Source organism: Peromyscus maniculatus, chromosome 3, assembly GCF_049852395.1.
Source record: "Peromyscus maniculatus bairdii isolate BWxNUB_F1_BW_parent chromosome 3, HU_Pman_BW_mat_3.1, whole genome shotgun sequence".
NCBI lineage: Eukaryota > Metazoa > Chordata > Mammalia > Rodentia > Cricetidae > Peromyscus > Peromyscus maniculatus.
The window spans coordinates 21,686,779-21,706,359 of NC_134854.1; the positions used below are offsets into that span (position 1 = coordinate 21,686,779).

The 19,581-nt window shown below is 40.0% G+C and overlaps 1 protein-coding gene across 3 annotated transcripts in view; it reads right to left on the reverse strand.

Moving 5' to 3' along the window:
- Window positions 1-12,480: 12,480 nt before the first annotated feature.
- The window catches only part of Casd1 (CAS1 domain sialic acid O acetyltransferase 1), a 43,517-nt gene continuing 36,416 nt past the window's right edge, over window positions 12,481-19,581 (reverse strand). For all 3 annotated transcript variants that reach the window (XM_076566232.1, XM_076566230.1, XM_076566231.1), the window contains 3 exons: window positions 19,309-19,386; window positions 14,802-14,894; window positions 12,481-13,951 (listed from right to left, as the gene is read on the reverse strand). In XM_076566232.1, the coding sequence (XP_076422347.1) occupies window positions 13,685-13,951; window positions 14,802-14,894; window positions 19,309-19,386 (438 nt within the window). In that variant the 3' untranslated portion in view covers window positions 12,481-13,684. The remainder of the gene's footprint in view (window positions 13,952-14,801; window positions 14,895-19,308; window positions 19,387-19,581) is intronic.

The window sequence follows — 19,581 nt, forward strand, 5'->3', positions numbered from 1 at the left end:
GCTGCCGGGTGACCTAAGCTGGCATGGCTGGCAGCTGGAGCAGTCTAAGAATGTTGGTGGTAAAAATGGAGTAACATCGGAGACCAGAGCACTGTGCTATTGGCAATGAAGAGCCATTACTAAGTAGACTGTGGATCGTGGCTGCCTAGCCTAAGATGATGGCATAATCGCCAAAGCTTTCACTGGTGTTGATTTGATCACATGCCCTGGCTGAGGTAAGAGTCCTTATAAGTGTGGAAATTGAGATGTTTGAAAGTTTTGAGAAGGATAAAGATAGTAGAGATAGTTCTGTAGATGATGTGGAGAAACTGGGGGCAATTACCAGTAGGTTTTAAAGCTGCAGTGTGGCCATTTGGAAACTTCCAGAGAGGGCCTCATATCCTGCAATGGGAAAGCAACACAGCTGAGTAATAACTTGTGGATTTAGCAACTTGAGTGATAGCTCCGGTGATCTTTAAGCACTCAGCCAAGGCAGTTCTGTGACAGTAAGTCAGGACCAATGGAGACTATGTGGGACCCTGAAACGTGGGTTAGCATCACAGAGAGAGCTGTTAACAATGACGGTTATTGGCCTCCAGTGATAGATGCCAGATGGTGGCACAGAACTCTGAGAAGCTACTGTAATCCTCAAGGTCTTAGAGATAGCTCTGGGGTCTTGGTGAGAAGGAGCAGAAGGGACAGCTAATAAAATACAACATTCCTAAGTGAAAAAGGCTGGGAACCACTCTGCTACCGATAAGAAAGCAAGAATGAAGGACTAGAGATTAAGGGCAATAGTTTAGTGCAATGTCACAATGTCTTGTTTAATTTCCAGACCTGGTGTGGGTCAGATCTGGAACCCATTGACCATAAAGATTTCTTCAGTCTTTCCCTCGTACTGGTCTATGAACATTAGACATTCATACAATTGCTGCTGTGAAAAGGGAAACTAATCAGACATTTATTCTGAATCTTTGATATTGATATTTAGAGACGCAAAGTACCATTATAGCCCTGGAGGTGGGGTAGGCCATGCAGGGATTAAGTAAATAAGGCTCTGGCTAAAGTGAGTTTACTAGCTCCGGGAATCTACCCAGTGCTTATCCCCTGAGTTGTAGCAGTAGAATTTACTTACTTGGATACGGGATGTGGTGGTTTGAATAAAAATGGCCCTGTAGGCCCATACTGAGAGGCACTGTAGGTGTGGCCCTGTTGGAGTAGATCTGCCTGCAGATCCAGATGTAGAACTCCCAGCTACCTCTCCAGCACCATGTCTGCCTGCACACCACCATGCTTTCTGCCATGATGATAATGGACTAAACCTCTGGAACTGTAAGCCAACCCTAATTAAATGGTTTCCTTTATAAGAGTTGTCATGGTCATGGTGCCTCTTCACAGCAATAGGGACCCTAACTAAAACATTTAACTTCAATTGGATCCTTCGCCCATGTAAGGAGACCCTGGTAGTACTCACTTCAACTGGCTGTGATGGTAAGTTATAAACAATTCTTATAACTGGGGGTGATGGTAGATATTAGTTTAGCCACTACAATGCCCAAAGGTTTGGGTACATGGTCCCTGCATTTGCCATGTTTCCACGCTGTTAAAATACACCTAATCAACTTGGTTAAATGGAAGGATAATTTGTTTTGGCTTTGGAGTTTCAGCCCATGATTAACTGGATCCATGGCTTGGGGCCTGAGACATAGCAGAATATCACAGTGGTAGGAGCGTAGGATAGAGGAGGGTGCTCTCAGGATGCAGAGAAACAAAAGTCTGAGGACAAGATACAGGCCTTAAGTACATTCTCAAGTGATCTACTTTCTCTAACCAGGTTTTACCACTGAAAGTTTCCAACACCAGTCCAATAATGCTGTTAAATTAGGAATACACCATTGATTAGGTCAGAGCCCTTGTGATCCAATCAGCTCGCAATGATTGCATCTACCAACAGGGAACCACATCTTCACACATGAGCCTTTTGTAGGGGGATGCTTTATAGATAAAGCACAATAGCTCATTATTATAACTCTAGTTAACACTGTGGCACTCAAGATATCACATAGATCCTAAGGAATATCAGTACATACAGCAAACCTAAACAGATAATAACCAAGATCATCTGTGTTGTACTAGACAGGGTTTCGTCACTAGAACAGACTACTAAAGATACATATACTCGTCCACTGGTTTAGTAAATATGTTCCTTCCATTCAGCCAGAAATAGTTTGTATTCACATAGAATAGACAGTATTCATTTGACTGGAGTGTGGTAACGTTCAATCCGTGTTATAAGACAGCCTGAAGAGTTCTGGGTTGTCCATTCATTCCATGCTTGCACTCTCACACTAATATGCTATATTGAGGACAGAATGTTGAAAAGGTGGCACCCCTGCTCAGACTTTGGGAAGACACACTGCTGTGCACTATGGGTAATAACATAGGCCAGGCTTTTCAGCCAAACGTTAGGAGTCCAGAAATGAGTATTGTGCCCAGACATGTCCATCGAAACAAAAAAATACATCACCACTTCCAACATCTTCCACTGCAAGGAAGGAAGAACTCCTTGGGGTTTTTTTCTTTTTAAATTTTAGAGACAACACACTCTTCTCCAAAGACTACTGCTCTGGCCATATGCCAAGTGACAGAAGAGTCAGCCAGCTTTCAGAGCAGCCCTGAATAGGAAAAAGCTTTGCAGAGACAGAACTTTTAATATGGATTTTATTTTTTCATGTTTTCTTTTTTTCCTTTTATTGAAAATAGATTCATTTCTCACATAATATATCCTGATAGGGTTTTTTCCTGATATTCTTCCCAGTTCCTTGCCACCTCCCCTCCCATCCAAATATACTCCCTTCCCCTCTCTCATTAGAAAAGAACAGGCTTCCAAGGGATAATGATAAAATATAACAAAATAAAATATAATAAGATAAAACAAAACTCTCACATAGAAGTTGGACAAGACAAACCTACAGAAGGAAAAGAACCTAAGAGAAGGCATAATCAAGACACAGAATCACCGGCAGTGGTGGCACATGCCTTTAATCCCAGCACTTGGGAGGCAGAGGCAGGTGGATCTCTGTGAGTTCAAGGCCAGCCTGGTCTACAGAGTGAGATCCAGGACAGGCACTAAAACTACACAGAGAAATGCTGTCTTGGAAAAAAAAAGACAGAATCGGAGACACACTGGAGAGAATTTTATTTTTTTAATTAAATTTTATATAAAGAAATTAAAAGTCAAAAGAGAAAGCAAGTAGAAACTAGGGATAGTATTTTCAAAATTAGAAAAACAAATGGTTATCATCTTTACTATACAAAAAAAAACTTACAGATGACTAAGAAAACTTATACACCTTTAGATCACATAAGGATAAGGGAAACGACTTGACATTTTATGGTGAAAACTGTAAATTGCTAATTGTAGTTTGACTTTCCCATTGCCCTACCACTAAGAAGTCACTTTCCTTTAGAGAAGTTTTTACAGAGATGTGACTTTCCAAGAGCTTTTCTTATCATCTCCTAGGAAGGTCTTCCCTGATTCCTGTAAGGAAGCAGCTTCTCTTCAGGATATGTGGGAAGGGGCCAAGGAGCCCAGGGTCTAACTTCTGCACTGAGAAGCCGTTCAGCACCCTGAGCTCTGTACTCACCCCGTCTTTGTGTTGTTACTCTCTGCCCACTTTGTCACAGGTGACACATTACACAGGCACTGACTCAAGCCCCTCTAAGGGTAATAATGTTGGTTCACCAAAGGAAGAGGGTATTCCTTCCAGAGACCAGTATGTCCTGTGTTTCTGGAGGGGCAAGAAAACTAAGCCACAAGGAAGAGAAATTTTCCTGAACTTTCAGGATGCACTGACATACAGGAGCAAGAAGAGAGTAGGCAGGGGTATGAAGATTGTCAGAGAAAAAAGCAAGTAAGCACACGGGAGGGCCCTGTTCTGCTATGAGGGTAAGGATGTGCCACCATCTTGAGGCTGTGGCTTGACATCTGGTCTTCAGGACCACAATCTCCATAAGGGAAATAGTATTGAAGGTTTGGGAGGAAAACGGGCAGAAATACTACTAGAACTTATGGTAACTTCAAGAGAAAAAGAAAGAAAAATAAGATTGATCGAGAAAGAGAGCACTACACAATGAAGAGGTAAGGAGAGCTCCAGCGTTGTTGTTAAGAGAGTGAAGAAGGCAGCCATGAAGACTTGCTACAGAGGCCTGGTATGAGAGCTTGCTGTCCAAGCATGGCCACTAAGGCCAAGTGCATGTGACTGTGCTCCGTTGCTCATTCTGACTGCTGTTTCCTACAGAAACTCCCAAACCATGAGACTGCCTTGTTTCCAGAAAGGATGAGGGCAAGGCAAAACGACATCCTCTGAAACGGACAAGAAAGAACAAGTGGCCAAGACTAAGGACGATATGAATATTAAACACCAAAGTTCTCTGTTCTTTGGGACAGACAGCTTTCCTTCTAGTTCTTATTAGTAAAACTTGAAAGCCAAGACACAGTGTCCATAGATGTTAGCAAAGAAACTAGAGTTAAGTGCTCCAGTATGGCTGGAGTGGAGAAGTTGAACGTTCACGAGAAGAGCTCACTGTGACATAACTGGGGTTCTGAGAATATGGTGGTGATTCCCATGGAGCCTTTTTGCAGGATGAACTATAATGCAGATTATTGGCTTCAAAGTCAAGAGAGATCCAGGTGCTTGGTTAATTTAATTCTGATGCACTGTACGGGTGAATTTTGTCAATTTGACTGGATTGAGAAATGCCTAGGGCATTAGTGAAGTGCCCCTTTGAGTATTATCTGTAAGGGATGTGTTGAGAGATTACCTGAGTGGAGAACACCATCCATTGATTTTTGTTTGTTTGTTTGCTTGCTTGCTTTGTTTGTTTTGAGATAGGGTCAAATTATGCACTGAGTGGCCTTGAACTCACTTTGTAGAACAGTTGGGCCTTAGACTCACAGAGATCTTCCTGTCTCTGCCTCCTTAGTGCTGGTATTAAAGTTATACACTACCACACTCTGCAAAACCCCTCATTTGAATGCGGAAGGCACTTTCCTTGGGCAGGGAGTGAGGGGTGGGTGAAGCCAGCTGTGTGTCTGCGAGCTTCCTGGTCCACTGAATTGTGAGCAAGCAGCCGTCTCCATCCTGCTCACAGGGAACAGGCTAGTCCTTCCCCACCATAATGAGCTGCACCTCAAAGGTGAGTCAGATGAGTCTTTTCCCCTTTAAGCTGCATCGTGTGGGATGTTTGATCACAGGGACAAGAAGAGGAAGCAGCATAGACAGATACATTTTAAAGGACGGGAAGAAGTAACAAAATGCGTATTCTTAATATCCCATTACAAAGCATGTGCTACATCTCAAGCCATAAACAATTTGTATTACTAGGTGGGATTCACTGGTGTCTTTAGCAGGAGCTCACCTACCCCAGGGTACCAGAGAAAAGCATCTTATAAGATATTGGGCAGGAGCGACATCTTTTGGGGAAACTTCAAGTTTAATACTCTCGGGGCAGGCCAAGATTCTCCCTAGGAGGAAAAATAATATTGAATCTCTGTTCTCACACAGACAGATGGGCCATTTAGTTCCCAAATTTCTGCTAAATATAATCTAGTATTAATTAATTTTAGTTTGGAAAAGGTTGAGGGAAGCATGAGAAAACACAGCACTATTAAGAAGAAATGGCCTCTTCTCGCCAGTTCCCAGAAGGATCCATAGAAAGACTGTATTTAGTTTGCTGGTTTCCTGATGTTCTTCCAAGTTAAATTATTTGTGCAATATACATTAAGGCATGTGAATGAAGTGGCCTTCTGTGCAGAATTAGCAACCAACTGGAATCTAGAGACAGCTTGGTATTTCTACACCAACAGAGCCCTCTATATGCTCTGGGCATTAAATTTCTGTCAAATAGTCATGTTCTGTAAATTTACAAGTTGTATTTTTTTCTATTTATGTCTTTTGGCATATTTAAGTTTTAATTTTTCATGTAATGGAATTTAGAATTAAGTTTAAAATTTTCATGTACTGGAACATAGTAATTCTGATTTCAATTTTTGATTTCTTTTCATGGGTCATTTTTCATTTAGAGACAAGATACTCATATTCACACTTGTGTGTGTGTGTGTGTGTGTGTGTGTGTGTGTGTGTGTGTGTGTGTGTTCAATCCATCAGTCAGCTTATATTTGGGCTTGTATAGGAATAGCAATTTAGCACTTTTATCCTCAAAGTTAAACAATTGTTCCAGGATTATACATAGACTCTATCTATCTTTCCTCAGTAATAGGAAGTGATACCGGAGAAGGTTAATCTTCATTACCAACTGGACTGGCTTTGGAATCACCTTGGAAATACACCTCTGCGTGTATCTATGCGAGTATTCTCAGAAAGGTTTGATGGAGGGGGGGGAACCCATGCTAATGTAGGTGGCACCATCCCATGGGCTGGGGTCTTCAACCGAATGAAAAAGAGAAAGTGAACTGAGCCCCAGCATTCATCTGTTTGCTGACAGCACATCGCTGTAGCCAGCTGCGCATGCTCCTGCCACCCTTCCTTGTCTGCTATGGACGACTCAACTCTCCAGCCATGAGTTAGGATAAAGAATTTATTTAGAAAGCAGCCGTTGTCAAGTATTTCATCTTCGCAATGAGAAGATCCCCTAATGTAAACTGTATTTGAATGTCCTTTTAATACAGTCAGCTTTTACATTGATCTTCATGTTTTTTTCGTTTCTTCACACTGACATAATTGCAGTTTAATAATATGATTAAATATCCAATTATGTAAGTCTTATCCTTTCTCATTATTCTATTTAAAGACATTACTGACCATTCTGGTCCAGGTACATACAACCTCTTTATGATTTCATTTTAAATGGTGCCCTCTGAAGGAGTCCTCCTGCCCCAGGTCTCATACATAGATGGGCTATTTGCAACTGCTGGACCACGATTTCAACTCAACACTTCTCCATGGCTGTTTCTATGCACATGAGTAGGACTTAAGATGAGAGGAGAGGGAAGGAGGCAAAAAGAAGTGGTGGTGCTTAGTTTTAGTTTACTGCACCAAAAACATCCATCGTGACTTTCTCCTGAATTACTCCCTCGGACAACAGAGAAGGACCAAGTCGTATTACCAGTAAACCACCAAACTAAAATGGACTTAAGTTTTATGTCTTTGCATGTCATCATTCATTTCAATTTCACTTCACAAGTCCACACACTCTATAATCATACCGACTAGTTAGTAACTGTTAATATTCACCTATATGAAACATTTAAGATTCTGTTAACCCAGCTCATTAATAAGCAATTGCCTTCTAAGGAGCCAGATACTAGGATTTTGAACCACTTGATTACATGAGAACACCCACTGAAAACGAGCAGATAAGATGAACCAGCTCATATTGTTGATGTCTGCACTTGGATGAACTACCAAAGACAATGGCACAAATTATATCATTTACAATGCTTTCCTTGTAAGGTTTCATTCCATCCTACTATGTTGAAGAATATCACAGTGTTTTCTGTTAACTTTATGTTTTCAAAAGCTCATTTTTGGCATGTAATTTTTGTTATAATTAATGTGTAAAATGTTTTGATGTTGTCTTTCACTTGTTATATATGTACATATGGATTTCACAATGTTAACTACATGTTTTAAAATATTTTTAGTCTAAAATTAAGACTTATTTTCAGGCATTTTTTAATACAGTTCATTGATCTATTTACCTTGCATTTGCATAGTCATTTCCTTGTTTTGGCCCTGTTTTTAGTTTGTTTGTTTATTTGTTTATTTTTTGATTTTTCAAGGCAGGGTTTGTCTGTGTATCCCTGACTGTCCTGGAACTCACTCTGTAGACCAGGCTGGCTTCAAACTCAGGGATTCACCTGCCTCTGCCTCCCAAGTGCTGGGAATAAAGGCATGCACCACCACCACCCAGCCATAGTGGTCTTTAAAGTAGTATTCCTTTGACAGTCATTTTTCTGATTGAACATTGGAGAATATTTTTGGTTTTCATAAAAATTCAATTTTAATTAATTAATTTTTTTTTTTTACTTCTGATGGATATTTAAGTTCAAAGAAATGATTTCCTACTGCACGAAGCAACCATAAAAGGCCATGACAAAATAGGGAATGGTAGTAAGCACAGGGGAAAGGACGCTGTCCACTGCAGGGAAGCCGTGCTCAGCTCTTGCTGCAGTTTGCCATTGGGAAGACAAAGGATCCCATGTTAATGCAAACTCCTTACCAGTTCAAAATGTTAGAGCACTGTAATTAACACCATAGAAGCCAACTAAAGTATCACTTCAGCCCTTCCTCTCTGTCCCTAAGAGAAACATTTTCTGAGCTGCCTCATGATTTAGGTCTGCTGGCTTCCCTCAAAAATAGGGTGAGTACTTGGTGTGATTTTGCAGTATTGACTGAGCCATGACCTCAGCAAAGCATATGCTAAGAGAAGCAGCAGTACAGCAGCTGGACACAGCAGTGAATGAAAAGAGAACTGGCTGTCTTCAGAAACCTACGCTCTAAGGGAGTCAGCAAGACAATTCAAATCCAGGACCCACACTGCAAAGCTCAGGTGGAGGTGCATGCCCATAATCCTTGAACAGGAGAGGTGGAGACAGGCTAGTCTAGCCTCATTGGTGAACTCCAGACCAGTGAGAAGTTTCGGGTTTCTCTCAAAACCAAGGACAAAAGGCTCTATCACTTGTGCATACACATGCACATACCCACCTCATGCCACAACAAGAAACCTAAAGCAGAACAGAACAAACAAAACCAAACAAGCTATAGACAGGCAGTAGTCCAGGAGAGACCTGACTCTATTTTGCAACAGTAGTCATCCTGGAGGTGATGACCAGTAGCTGAACTGTGGATGTATTTTTAGAGGAGGCTGACAAGCTTTCCTGACTGTAAGACATGATGTGTATGAGTAAGGGCATCAGAGAAGAATGCCCATTTTTGTTGTTCTGGAGGGAGGTGGTTACCATTTGCCAAGGTGGGGAATGCCTGGGAGGTGTGATTGATGTGGCCAGTAATACGGAAGCTTTGCATGTTGTTTTAATGGTTAGATGTCTTTTAAAACAGATGAACAGGGAAAGCAAATGTATATGAGTTCTAGTTCAGGCAGAATATAAACTTCATAGTCCTCAGCATACAGATGGTATGTCGAGTCATGTGATTGGGTAAGGGGCATTGAGGAGAGGGAATAGAGGTCAGAACTGGGTTTTGGGAAATGCAGTTTAGATGTTGAAGGTGTGAAGATGACCCATAAAACAAGACTGGAGGAATGGCTCCTCAGACAAGAAGGAACCAGAACCAGAAATGGCAGAGGTATTGTGAAGGCAGGTACGTGGGGGTCAGGGAGGACGAGGACGGCAGTGATAGTGGGGTTTGGCAGGGTGGAGGTTCTTCTTATCTGGACAAGAGCAGGTTGGGCTGTAAGAGAAATGAGAGCCCAGCTTTGGGTGTACAAGACAAAAGGAAGAATCCTGTTTTAAGATGGGAGAAATAAAACCCAAATTTCTTAGCTGACAGCTGTGGCTTTCTCTTATCTACTGCACCCCAAGTTGAAAAGAGCACCCCATGTTCACAAGAGGTGAAATCTTCACTCTGGAGTTACAACTTTTACTGAAGTAATGGGGTCTCATAAGATAATGGGATTAGGTGATTGATGTTTAAAGAAAAGAAAGTGTTTGGTCTCACGGAGATGTTTAAATTTGACTTTTTAAAAGAATTAGAGGTAGGCAAGCAAGAAGAATAAGAACAAAGCAGCAGGAGGAGAAAGAACAAACATAGCCTTTCAGGTGCTAGAATTCATACTTTAGAGACCGTGATCATGTGGGGAGTTTGACCATCAGCTAAAAAGAAAAGGCTCAATCTGTCCACGGGAAGTTAAGATAATTAATGCATCTGTAACAGTTCTAGAATGAAAAAAAAGTTTGTGTATTTTGAATAGTATTTTTTATGAGATAAAACTCTTAAACAATTTTCATTATTAGGAAATTCTCTAAAATACAAGTACCACTAGACATTAGTAATTGAAATTGATAAATTTGAAAAATAATTAGCTTTAAAGATTTTGACTGAAATGATATACTTCTAAATAAACACAAAATTATTTCTATTTTTCTTTTAATTATCCTATGTTTAGTGTCTGTGCACCTGTATGCACACACACACACACACACACACACACACACACACACACACACACCTACTTTAGCACATACAGAGAGGTCAGAAGAAAACTTGTGAAAGTTCTATCCTACTGTGTGGGTCCCAGGGATCCTATTCAGGTTCTTAGGGATGGCAGCATCTTACCACTGACCCATCTTACAGTCCCAAGCTTCCTTTTAAAATGTTCCTTTATCTCCTTTTTATTTTCCAAGATTTAGGTAGGTTACTTCTAATTAATCTGTTGGGGACTTTATAATAAATAGCCTCAATTCTTTTGAAAAATAGCTTTTTGTTTATACTGTTTCATGGATATTCCTATCATTCACAACCCTAGAATAAATTTTATTGAATATAAATATTTACCAGTGCTTTAAAAAAATTAATGTCTAAAGTTTCCATCAATCCTTATAAAACTAAGCCAAATACGACCAAACTTAGTATTTACAACTTTTGGAATAATTATCTATAAAATCTTCAGGTAACTAGCAACCCATCAAGATCCTAAAAACAATAAAAAAACAAAGGTGTTAAGTTGGGCAATAGGAAATGGTTATTTCTGTATGTCAAAAACATTAGGGCTTAGCAATTTAATATTGCGCAACACAAAAATGCCAATTTGGTTCTTCTAACATTTGCTTTATTGACAAAAATACTAACTTTCAGAAATGGGGTTCTCTCTGAGGAATCACAAACACTTGTGATAATATTAACTCTCATTTAGTGTCTATTTTGCTGTCCTGGGTTCTGTGGAATCTATGTATCTATGTAGCTATGCATCTATGTACCTACCTACCTACCTTCCTACCTACCTATCATCACCATCCATCATCTACCTGTAAAGTATCTGTAAAAACATGCCTATTATTAAAGTTAACTTTATCAAGTTTAAAAGCTTCCTAGCTTGAGAAAATAAAGGATTTGTGGAGGAAAAAATGTATCCATTAAAGACATTGTAGTGTTATGCTATGATGGAATAGTGGCATATCAATATCATTGACTACCATCACAAAAACAAACAACACGGCCTACCACAGGGAGATAAGTAATGGGCTTGGACACAGCCTGAAATTTCAATGAGTCTTTCTTTTTTTTTTTTTTGGTTTTTCGAGACAGGGTTTCTCTGTGTAGCTTTGCGCCTTTCCTGGAACTCACTTGGTAGCCCAGGCTGGCCTCGAACTCACAGAGATCCACCTGGCTCTGCCTCCCGAGTGCTGGGATTAAAGGCGTGCGCCACCACCGCCCGGCTCAATGAGTCTTTCTTAAGAGACACGAGGGGAAGGATTACCACAGAAGCAGGTAGGGCCATGGGAAAATTGAGTAGCAAAGTAGCTTGGAGGCAGAGGATGGCTTCCTGGATGGGATTCTGACCAGAGACAATCTGAGTTTGGGAACTGTGTTCTCTATTCATTAGCATCAGAGGCAGCTTTATGGAGAACGACATGGCCAGCAACAGTCAGCATCTACACCACAGCAGAAAGAACAATTCATTTACCAGACACAGATGCCATCCTCGTGGTGACTTCTGCAATACCCTCTTCTCTAGAGAACATGCTAAACCAAGTTAATGAGGGCAGATTTCAAATATAAATATATAAAAAAACCCACTATGTTTTAATTATATTCTTATGTATAATTCTATCTAAAAAAGTCTTGCAACTCAATAAAGCAGAAGAAAGAGTGCTTTTTACTTAAGTTTTAGGCTTGAGTTCAGATAGAAGAGAAAAACTTATGCATTCTCTTGGGCATCATTACTGAAAGACATAGTTGCCTCCAAACCACAGAGAGAACTGGTCATCTTTCTCTTTCAATTGCTTCATCAGCAAGAGTCTTCTTCAGGTGATAAAACGTACAAGCTAAATTAAAATGCACTCTGCTCATTGGCAAGCTACATGAGCAAGAATAATGTGAGCACAGTGCTTGGAAGTTTTTGATTTATAACTATACGATTCTCTGCTTACAAGGCTGCTGTCTAGGAGGCAGAGCAATGAATCATTACAATTGTCTATCTGGGAAATGTCAAAAGATTAAGGAAGGGCAGAAGAACAGAGAAACAGAGAAAAGCACATTTCTGTCAAGTAAATATTTCTCAGTTAATGGAAATGTTTCAGTAGCATATAAGGTCTGAGAATTAAAAAACTTTTAAATAAAACTACAAATAAACCATAATTCTTAAATTTCCTGGTTGGAAGACTGATTACCATCACAGGCCCTAATAACTAAATTATTCATTCTCAGCTAGAACTTGGTGATTTACCCCTACATATTAAGTGTTTGATAAAGAGGACAAATAAAAAAATGAATTAAAACACACACACACACACAAGGCTTGATATTTTCCCAATACAAAAATAAGCATCCACTGAAGGTTTATTTACTGTTTAAATTACTCCTTATTGTTACACACTGTCAACAGAAAATACATCTTACCACACACGGAATAAAAGCAAATAAGTGCAATCTTTCATACATTAAAAATCATAATCAGATCTGTACAACAGATAAATAAATGTATACCTTTAACAGTTAGCTTATACAAAAACCAACCGAACAAGTCATTCATTATCCAAGGTCACCAGTTTACTTAAAATTCTACTATGGTCATACATTTCAATCAAAGGACTTGAAACTTCACTACGCTGTACAGGTTCAGATCGATAAATACTAAAAAAAAAAAAAGGAGGGAATAATAGGCAATACCAAAATGGCTATAAAGGACTTTCCAAACATTGGAAATAATATACAATACATAATTAGTGGCCAGCAAACATTAGTGGACCCACAGGGTAGTTTTATTATCCTGTTATAACTTAGGGAAACAAGGAGACTGTTTGGATTAGAAGGAAACTTTGGCCTTTTTAAGAATAATGGTGACACCCACAATGACAAAACCTTGTCACAGAGCTTTAGAACAACTCTGTGAGGGGCAAAATGTACAAAGATTTAGGCATACACACCTGAATCCACAGCGAGGAAGAAAGTCCCATTGGGGAACACACAGCGGATATGAACACACGTGAGTTAGTGACATAGTGTTTCTGTCCCACATCATTGCACATATGACAGACAAGATCACTGCAGGTCACTTCAGTCCTAAGTTCTCAGGGAAGTGGGAAGCTCTGTGAGTACAGATGCAGATGGGGCAACCACTACAAATTTAGGGACTATCAAAACACTCAGTGGCATCACTAAGCTAATCAAATTACTTACATATGTTTATCGGAAAATCAATCATTTCCCTGCCTTCCTATGTTAACTGTAATCACTTATGAACGGAGACACAGATCCAGTAGAAAAGTCTTTCTTACATGCATTCCTATATGATGCACCCTGGTTCACTGTTTTTAGGCATTTCACATTGGATATATACAGTGCTGATATACACAGTCACACGAGTTTAACGGACACCATAAAACTGTCCCCTTGCCAAATGTTTATATTCACACAGTCATTAATATCTCCAGACAGATGATCTTCCCCTCCAGGCAGATGCAAAGTAAGCCCAGAGAGTTTGTTTTTAAGATTTTAGAAGCCTAGAGTCTTGATTTATCTTGAATGGAGGATAAGATGAGTAGCCCACAAAAGAATGCAACTGTACAGGCCAGCCTTTTGAAGAGAGACGGGTTATCTTTAGGAATAAGGATCTGTGCTAGGTCAGTGGTGATTTGAGAGATTTCATGGGCCACACAAACGAAGATAAAAGTGCTGACGATGATGTTGAGGGTAGGGTTTCCAGGAATGAGGACCAAAACACCCCTCGTGTCTGCTGCCAGCCAGATGTGGTACTGACAGATGAACAGCTAGGAAAAAACAAACAAACAAAAAACATTTAAAGTGCAGTGTGCACAGAGCATCAATGACCAAGTCACAAATTCTTCCTAATTTAAATATGTGACAATGCTTTAGTCTGGGAGGCTTTTCCGACCCACCAGGTTCTCAGGCTGGTCCCGAAGCCTACTGTGTTGGTCCCTACAGAGCCCCTCTTCTAACCAAGACACTAGAAAATGACAGAAGCTTGACCAGGGAACTTGGGGAAATATACCTGCCCTGTTTAAGAAGGTAACTCCATAGATCTCATACTCTAAAACTTATCCGTTATAACTGTAATATGAATTATATGAAAGCATTTCATTTCAAATAACAAAGCATCTCAGAATCTGCAGAGTGTGCTTCAAACCCCATGGCTAAATTGATTTTGTAGATAATTGTATCTTTTATAGCTCCAACTGTAATGAATTTGACTATCTTCCCACAGTGTCCAGGCATAGAAAAGTTACATTTACTACAATAAACGCAAGAGGTCTGAATTCCAGCAGTATTTAATTACAGAGAAGAACAAAAAGTCAAAATCTCCCTGGTGTGACTTGATTTCTATCTGGTTAACACTGTTCTTCCTACTCAAGCATCTTAGTTGAACTGAAAAGCTTAAAGTAATGTGAAGATGCTCCAACAGTTACTGACATCCAGCTACTGGTAAATGAGGTTTATAAGCGTCCCAAATGCTTTGATTGTTCAAAGTTATAATTCTACATAGAACATAACTCTGATCTAAAAGGAGTATGTCAGATGTGCACATTCACACACACACATACATGTACATGCATACATACTTGGCTGTTTGTGATAAAGTAAAATATTAAGAGTACCGACCTCTAGTGAAATTTTTCCAAACCAAGCAAAAAATGAACTGTAAACCGAACGGGCATATCCAGGGATGTTCCTTATCAGGATGAAGGCTACAATCTATAAGAGAAACCCCAAAAGGTAAATATATTTAACATATTTATTTAAAAGAATTTGAAGTCTAAGTGGTAACTTCATTACTTATATTCTGGAATTTGATATACATTTTTTGAATTGATAAATATTGTCAGGGTATTTTGGCTAGAGTGCATCCAAGCTGGGTTTCTTAACACATGAGCTGTATGTATACTGAAGAGTAATGTGGGTTTGAGGTAATGTAAGACAGATGTTTACTTTATGTATAACAGAGAACATATTAACCCTTTGCTCCCCTCCAGACTCTGTGTAAAGTTGATCTACTTTTGCTCCATTCAGAAAGTGTCTTCCAGGTCCATGGCCACTCTTTCTCTTTACATATTTCAAATTCCTTGTTGTGGTTTGGATATGAAGAGTCCCTAAAATGGACTGACCCACTGATCAGTCCACGGCTGGATGGGATAATACTTGGTGGGGCATGGGTGCAGGAAGAAGGTCAATGTGGATATGACTTTGAAGAGTATACCCTGTCCCTGGATTTTCCTCTCTAGTTCTGCTCCGTGGCCACCCTGGTGAGCAGCTTTGACAGACCACATTCATGTCAAGGTGCCCCGCCATACCATTGCCCAGAAGCACCAGTGCCCACACACTCCACTGAAACCATTAAGCCATGAATCAAAGCATGTCTTGCCTCCTTGAAGTTGCTTTTCTTGAGTATTTTGTCACAGTGACAGAAATCCAATGAACACAATCCTTCCTGCACAGGCAGGGATGTGTGTATGGGAGCAGCAGGGCCATGAATATCATCAGGTTGCCTCTGCAAAGCCTGATAGGTGACATCTCATACAGCATTCATATGCAGTAGTTTTCTCTCTGGATTGTTATTCTACAACAGTCTCTAGTCTGGGGGCTTCTAGCTGTATCCTTTTGTACAAGGGAGAATAGCTGTGCATTTTTAAAACTTCCAATTCATAGTCTCATACCCAATAACCAGTTGATTAAGTATTGTCCTTAGAATTCATCTTCCCTCAAACGAGCAGGACATTATACATTTTCAAAGAGAGAGAGAGAGACTACATTTTCATCATTATCTTTGGAACATCCACTTAAATCTCTGAACAGAACTCAGATTGAGTGTTGTTCACCCTAAGCCTCTGTCAAGGATGTAGGAATGCCCTGGGGAGCGCAGGGAAAGGAAGTGAAAGAAGGTGTGTGATAATCTGGCCAGAAGAAAGGCTCAGGCAGGATTTATCTGAGGGCATGTGGGGCAATGACATCCGAGAGCTGTCGGCCTGGCCTGTCTGTGCCAGTTCTGGGGCTTGGGCAAAGGCATTCAGCTGTGTCTGCTTCATCTTCAACGCAAATGGGGAGGAGCTCGACTTTAAAGAGTGGATATGAAGGATATGAACATGGTTATGAAAACATGTTAGGTGTTTACTGAGGCACACACTGGAGCTCTTTAGAGAAACAGAGTTAACAGCATAAGCATTACACTCTTAAAGTGAAGGTCCGAGAGCCGCATCTGCAGAATGTGTTACTGTAATCAGCAATGTAACACAGCTGTAACATAAACTCTAGAAACATGGTACATATGCATGCGATCTCTTAGGCTGAGCAACCAGACATCCAGGAAGAGCACCAAACAAGCCACTTCCTCTATTTCTACCTGGGATCTACCATCCCTAAAATGTACTACATCTCTTTGTCATATTGAAGCCTTATACTTTATCATGTATTTAATAAATAAGGGTAATAGAAAAGTCAAAGAAATAATAACCAAATAATTACCACAGCTGAAGTCTGGAAAGTCATTATTAACTTCAAGTGACTATAATGATGTTTAAAATTGGGTTAGCATTAAAACTTCCTGGGTACTATTATAATAATTTTCTATACATTCTTTATTGTTAATTACCTGTTTTATAGCTAGTCACAGCTGGAAATTCCTATCAAATCTGACAGGTAAAACTACAAAGCTCATATTCAAAGACTGGGGGTGCACTTAATGGTAATGTGCTTGTCTAGTGTCTGCCAGACCTTGGGTTTGATTCCTACCCCCCACCCCGTGTGTGTGTGTGTGTGTGTGTGTGTGTGTGTGTGTGTCTGTCTGTCTATTTATATCTATCTATCTATCTATCTAAAATATAAGAAGAAGGGAGAGAGAGAGAGAGAAAGACAGAGAGACACGGATAGAGAGAGAGACAGAGAGAGAACAGCGGAACAGAGAGAGAGAGAAATGAGGAAAGCAAAACTTCTCATGAATTAGGCTGGGAAATATTTTCAAATGAAGCACCAGGAATTATTTACATGGTTAAAATCTTACAGGAATTCCTTCAGATATGTGTGCACTCTAATTATATCTACTTATCTGTCTGTCTGTCACTCTTTCAATTTCTCATGAGATACACACACACACACACATATCCTCTGCTCACATCTAAGAACAAGCATGCAGTATGGTCAGAAGGATATTGCTATAGCATATGAATTTCTTAGATGCTGATGACATTTATGAGGTAGAACAAATATCCTTAAAAAGAAGCAAGCAGTCAATAAAACTAATGCTTGCTTTAATTTATATTCCTCATCCTCTTTACTCTACAAGGGAGAAACTGTGGTTCTTACAACAAAAGTAACTTTGGATAAGTGAGCATGTGGAGGTGGATAAGTAGAAAAGAGTTGGTATTATTCTCTTGCAGCCACTCTCTTCGATTGCTCTCCCTAAATTGTTCTGCCTGGTATATTATGAGTGCTAATGTTCCCTCTCATCCTGTGAGTCACAGCAATGACATTTTATAAGTTGTACAAAGAGCTATTGGTAAGTAGTGCTGTTGTCTACAGAAGCAATAGAAATGCCATTCAAAGACAGCCTTGGAAACTTGATTACCAATCATGTCTAGAGAATTTCTCACCTGCTTGGTGCTGGTACACAGAAGCTGAGACGAAATCCCACAGTCCCTGCACTGAAGAACACTCAGGATCTAGGAGAGGACACTCCAAAAAACTCTCCATGCCCTTCTGTGCTAGACTACTCATCCTTTAAATTTCAAGATACAATTTCCTTCCTCGCTTTTACATCAACAAAGGTTAGGAAGAACGCCCACACTTTCAAAGCAGGCTGTACCTACTGTCCCCACACTGATGATCACGCCCTATGATCGTTTGCTTTGTAGTTCTGATTTGAGTCTTCACCAGACTCGGCTCCCTTTCCAGGCACCATCCCTCACTTGTCTACATCTTGGCTTTCTGAGTTCAAGTCCCAACGGGCTGCTTTAAGTTCCTTCAATGTGCTGTGTACCCTTTCACTATAGGACCTGCCCAGTTGTTCCTTCCTTCTTTTCTCAGGGAAATGATCCATGATCCCTGACCCCATTCCTCTGTCTTCCAGGTAGGTCATATACGACCCTTTATTATATTCTCATAAAGTATGAGATACTTCTATTCATAATTATGTGGTAATTATAATAATTTGTTACAAAGTATTGTCCCCTCCGTAAGAGTAGAAAATGTGCTGTATCTGGTCATCACTGGACTGTCAACAGTGCAGAATCAAAAGATTATTAAATGAATACAAAACACTGCTAAATAAATGAATCAATATATACTGACCCACATCTCCATTAAACCATAAATTTCTTGAGGACAGTCATCTTGTTTAATACTGAGCCTTTTATTATTAACATGGTACTTGGCACAGTAGGTAATTAATAATATTAAATAAATTAAAGTAAATATTAAAAAAAGCAAATATGAGCAGAGAATTTAAATGTTTTATGTATGGTGTGTGTGTATGTGTGTGTGTGTGTGTGTGTGTGTGTGTGTGTGTAAGATAGAGGTTGAAATTGGGTGTGTTGCTCAATTGCTCTTCATTTTCTTTTTATGAGAGATGTCTCTCACTGAGCATGGAGCTCACCAATTTGACTAGACAGGCTGGCCAGAAAGGCCCAGGGACCCTCTAGTCTCTGCTGGCCCAGAGTTGGGACTTTAGGCACATCTGCTACACATGGCCTTTTATATGATGTGGGAATCATCTTCATGTTTTTGTATAGTAAACATTTTACCTGAGCCATTGGCCTAGTCCTGGAATTAACATTTTCCAAGTTACAAATGCTTGGCTGTATAATTTTCAAACATGAAATATAATAAGACTTTGAGAGTGACTTTAATATCTCTATTACTGTAAAGAAAGACAGGCTTAGAGATTAGGTAACTTCCCAGCATTTTCTGGGGTCTGAACTTTCTGTCATCTCTTTACTTCTGAAGACTGTATTCTTATAAAAACTGAAGTGAAAAGTTCTCGAAATCAAGGTAATTCTTGGGAGCTTGAGTGTGATGGTGAACGCCATGATTTTATGACCTGGGAGCCTGAGGCAAGAGGATCATAGCACAGGCTATACAGCATGACTCTGTCTAGAGCAAAATCGAGAAAGAGAATTACCTGTACCACAGAAACAGATGGGTGGAGCTCATTACACTCGGCTTTGTTTTTACAACTGCTGGCCCAGATGGAATAGGTCTAAAATGAGAATGGACAGGTCAGATCACAACACAGCTGACCCTTCCCCAGACATGAAACAAGGTTTGATTATCTTCGTCACAACATGGCAGCTCACTATGCCATAAGGAGCAGGCTTAGACGCTTTCTGTAGCCTTATTCGCTTGTTCAGAGGATCAGCTGTCTAAGCATGAGAAAGCAAAGGGGAGGACAGAG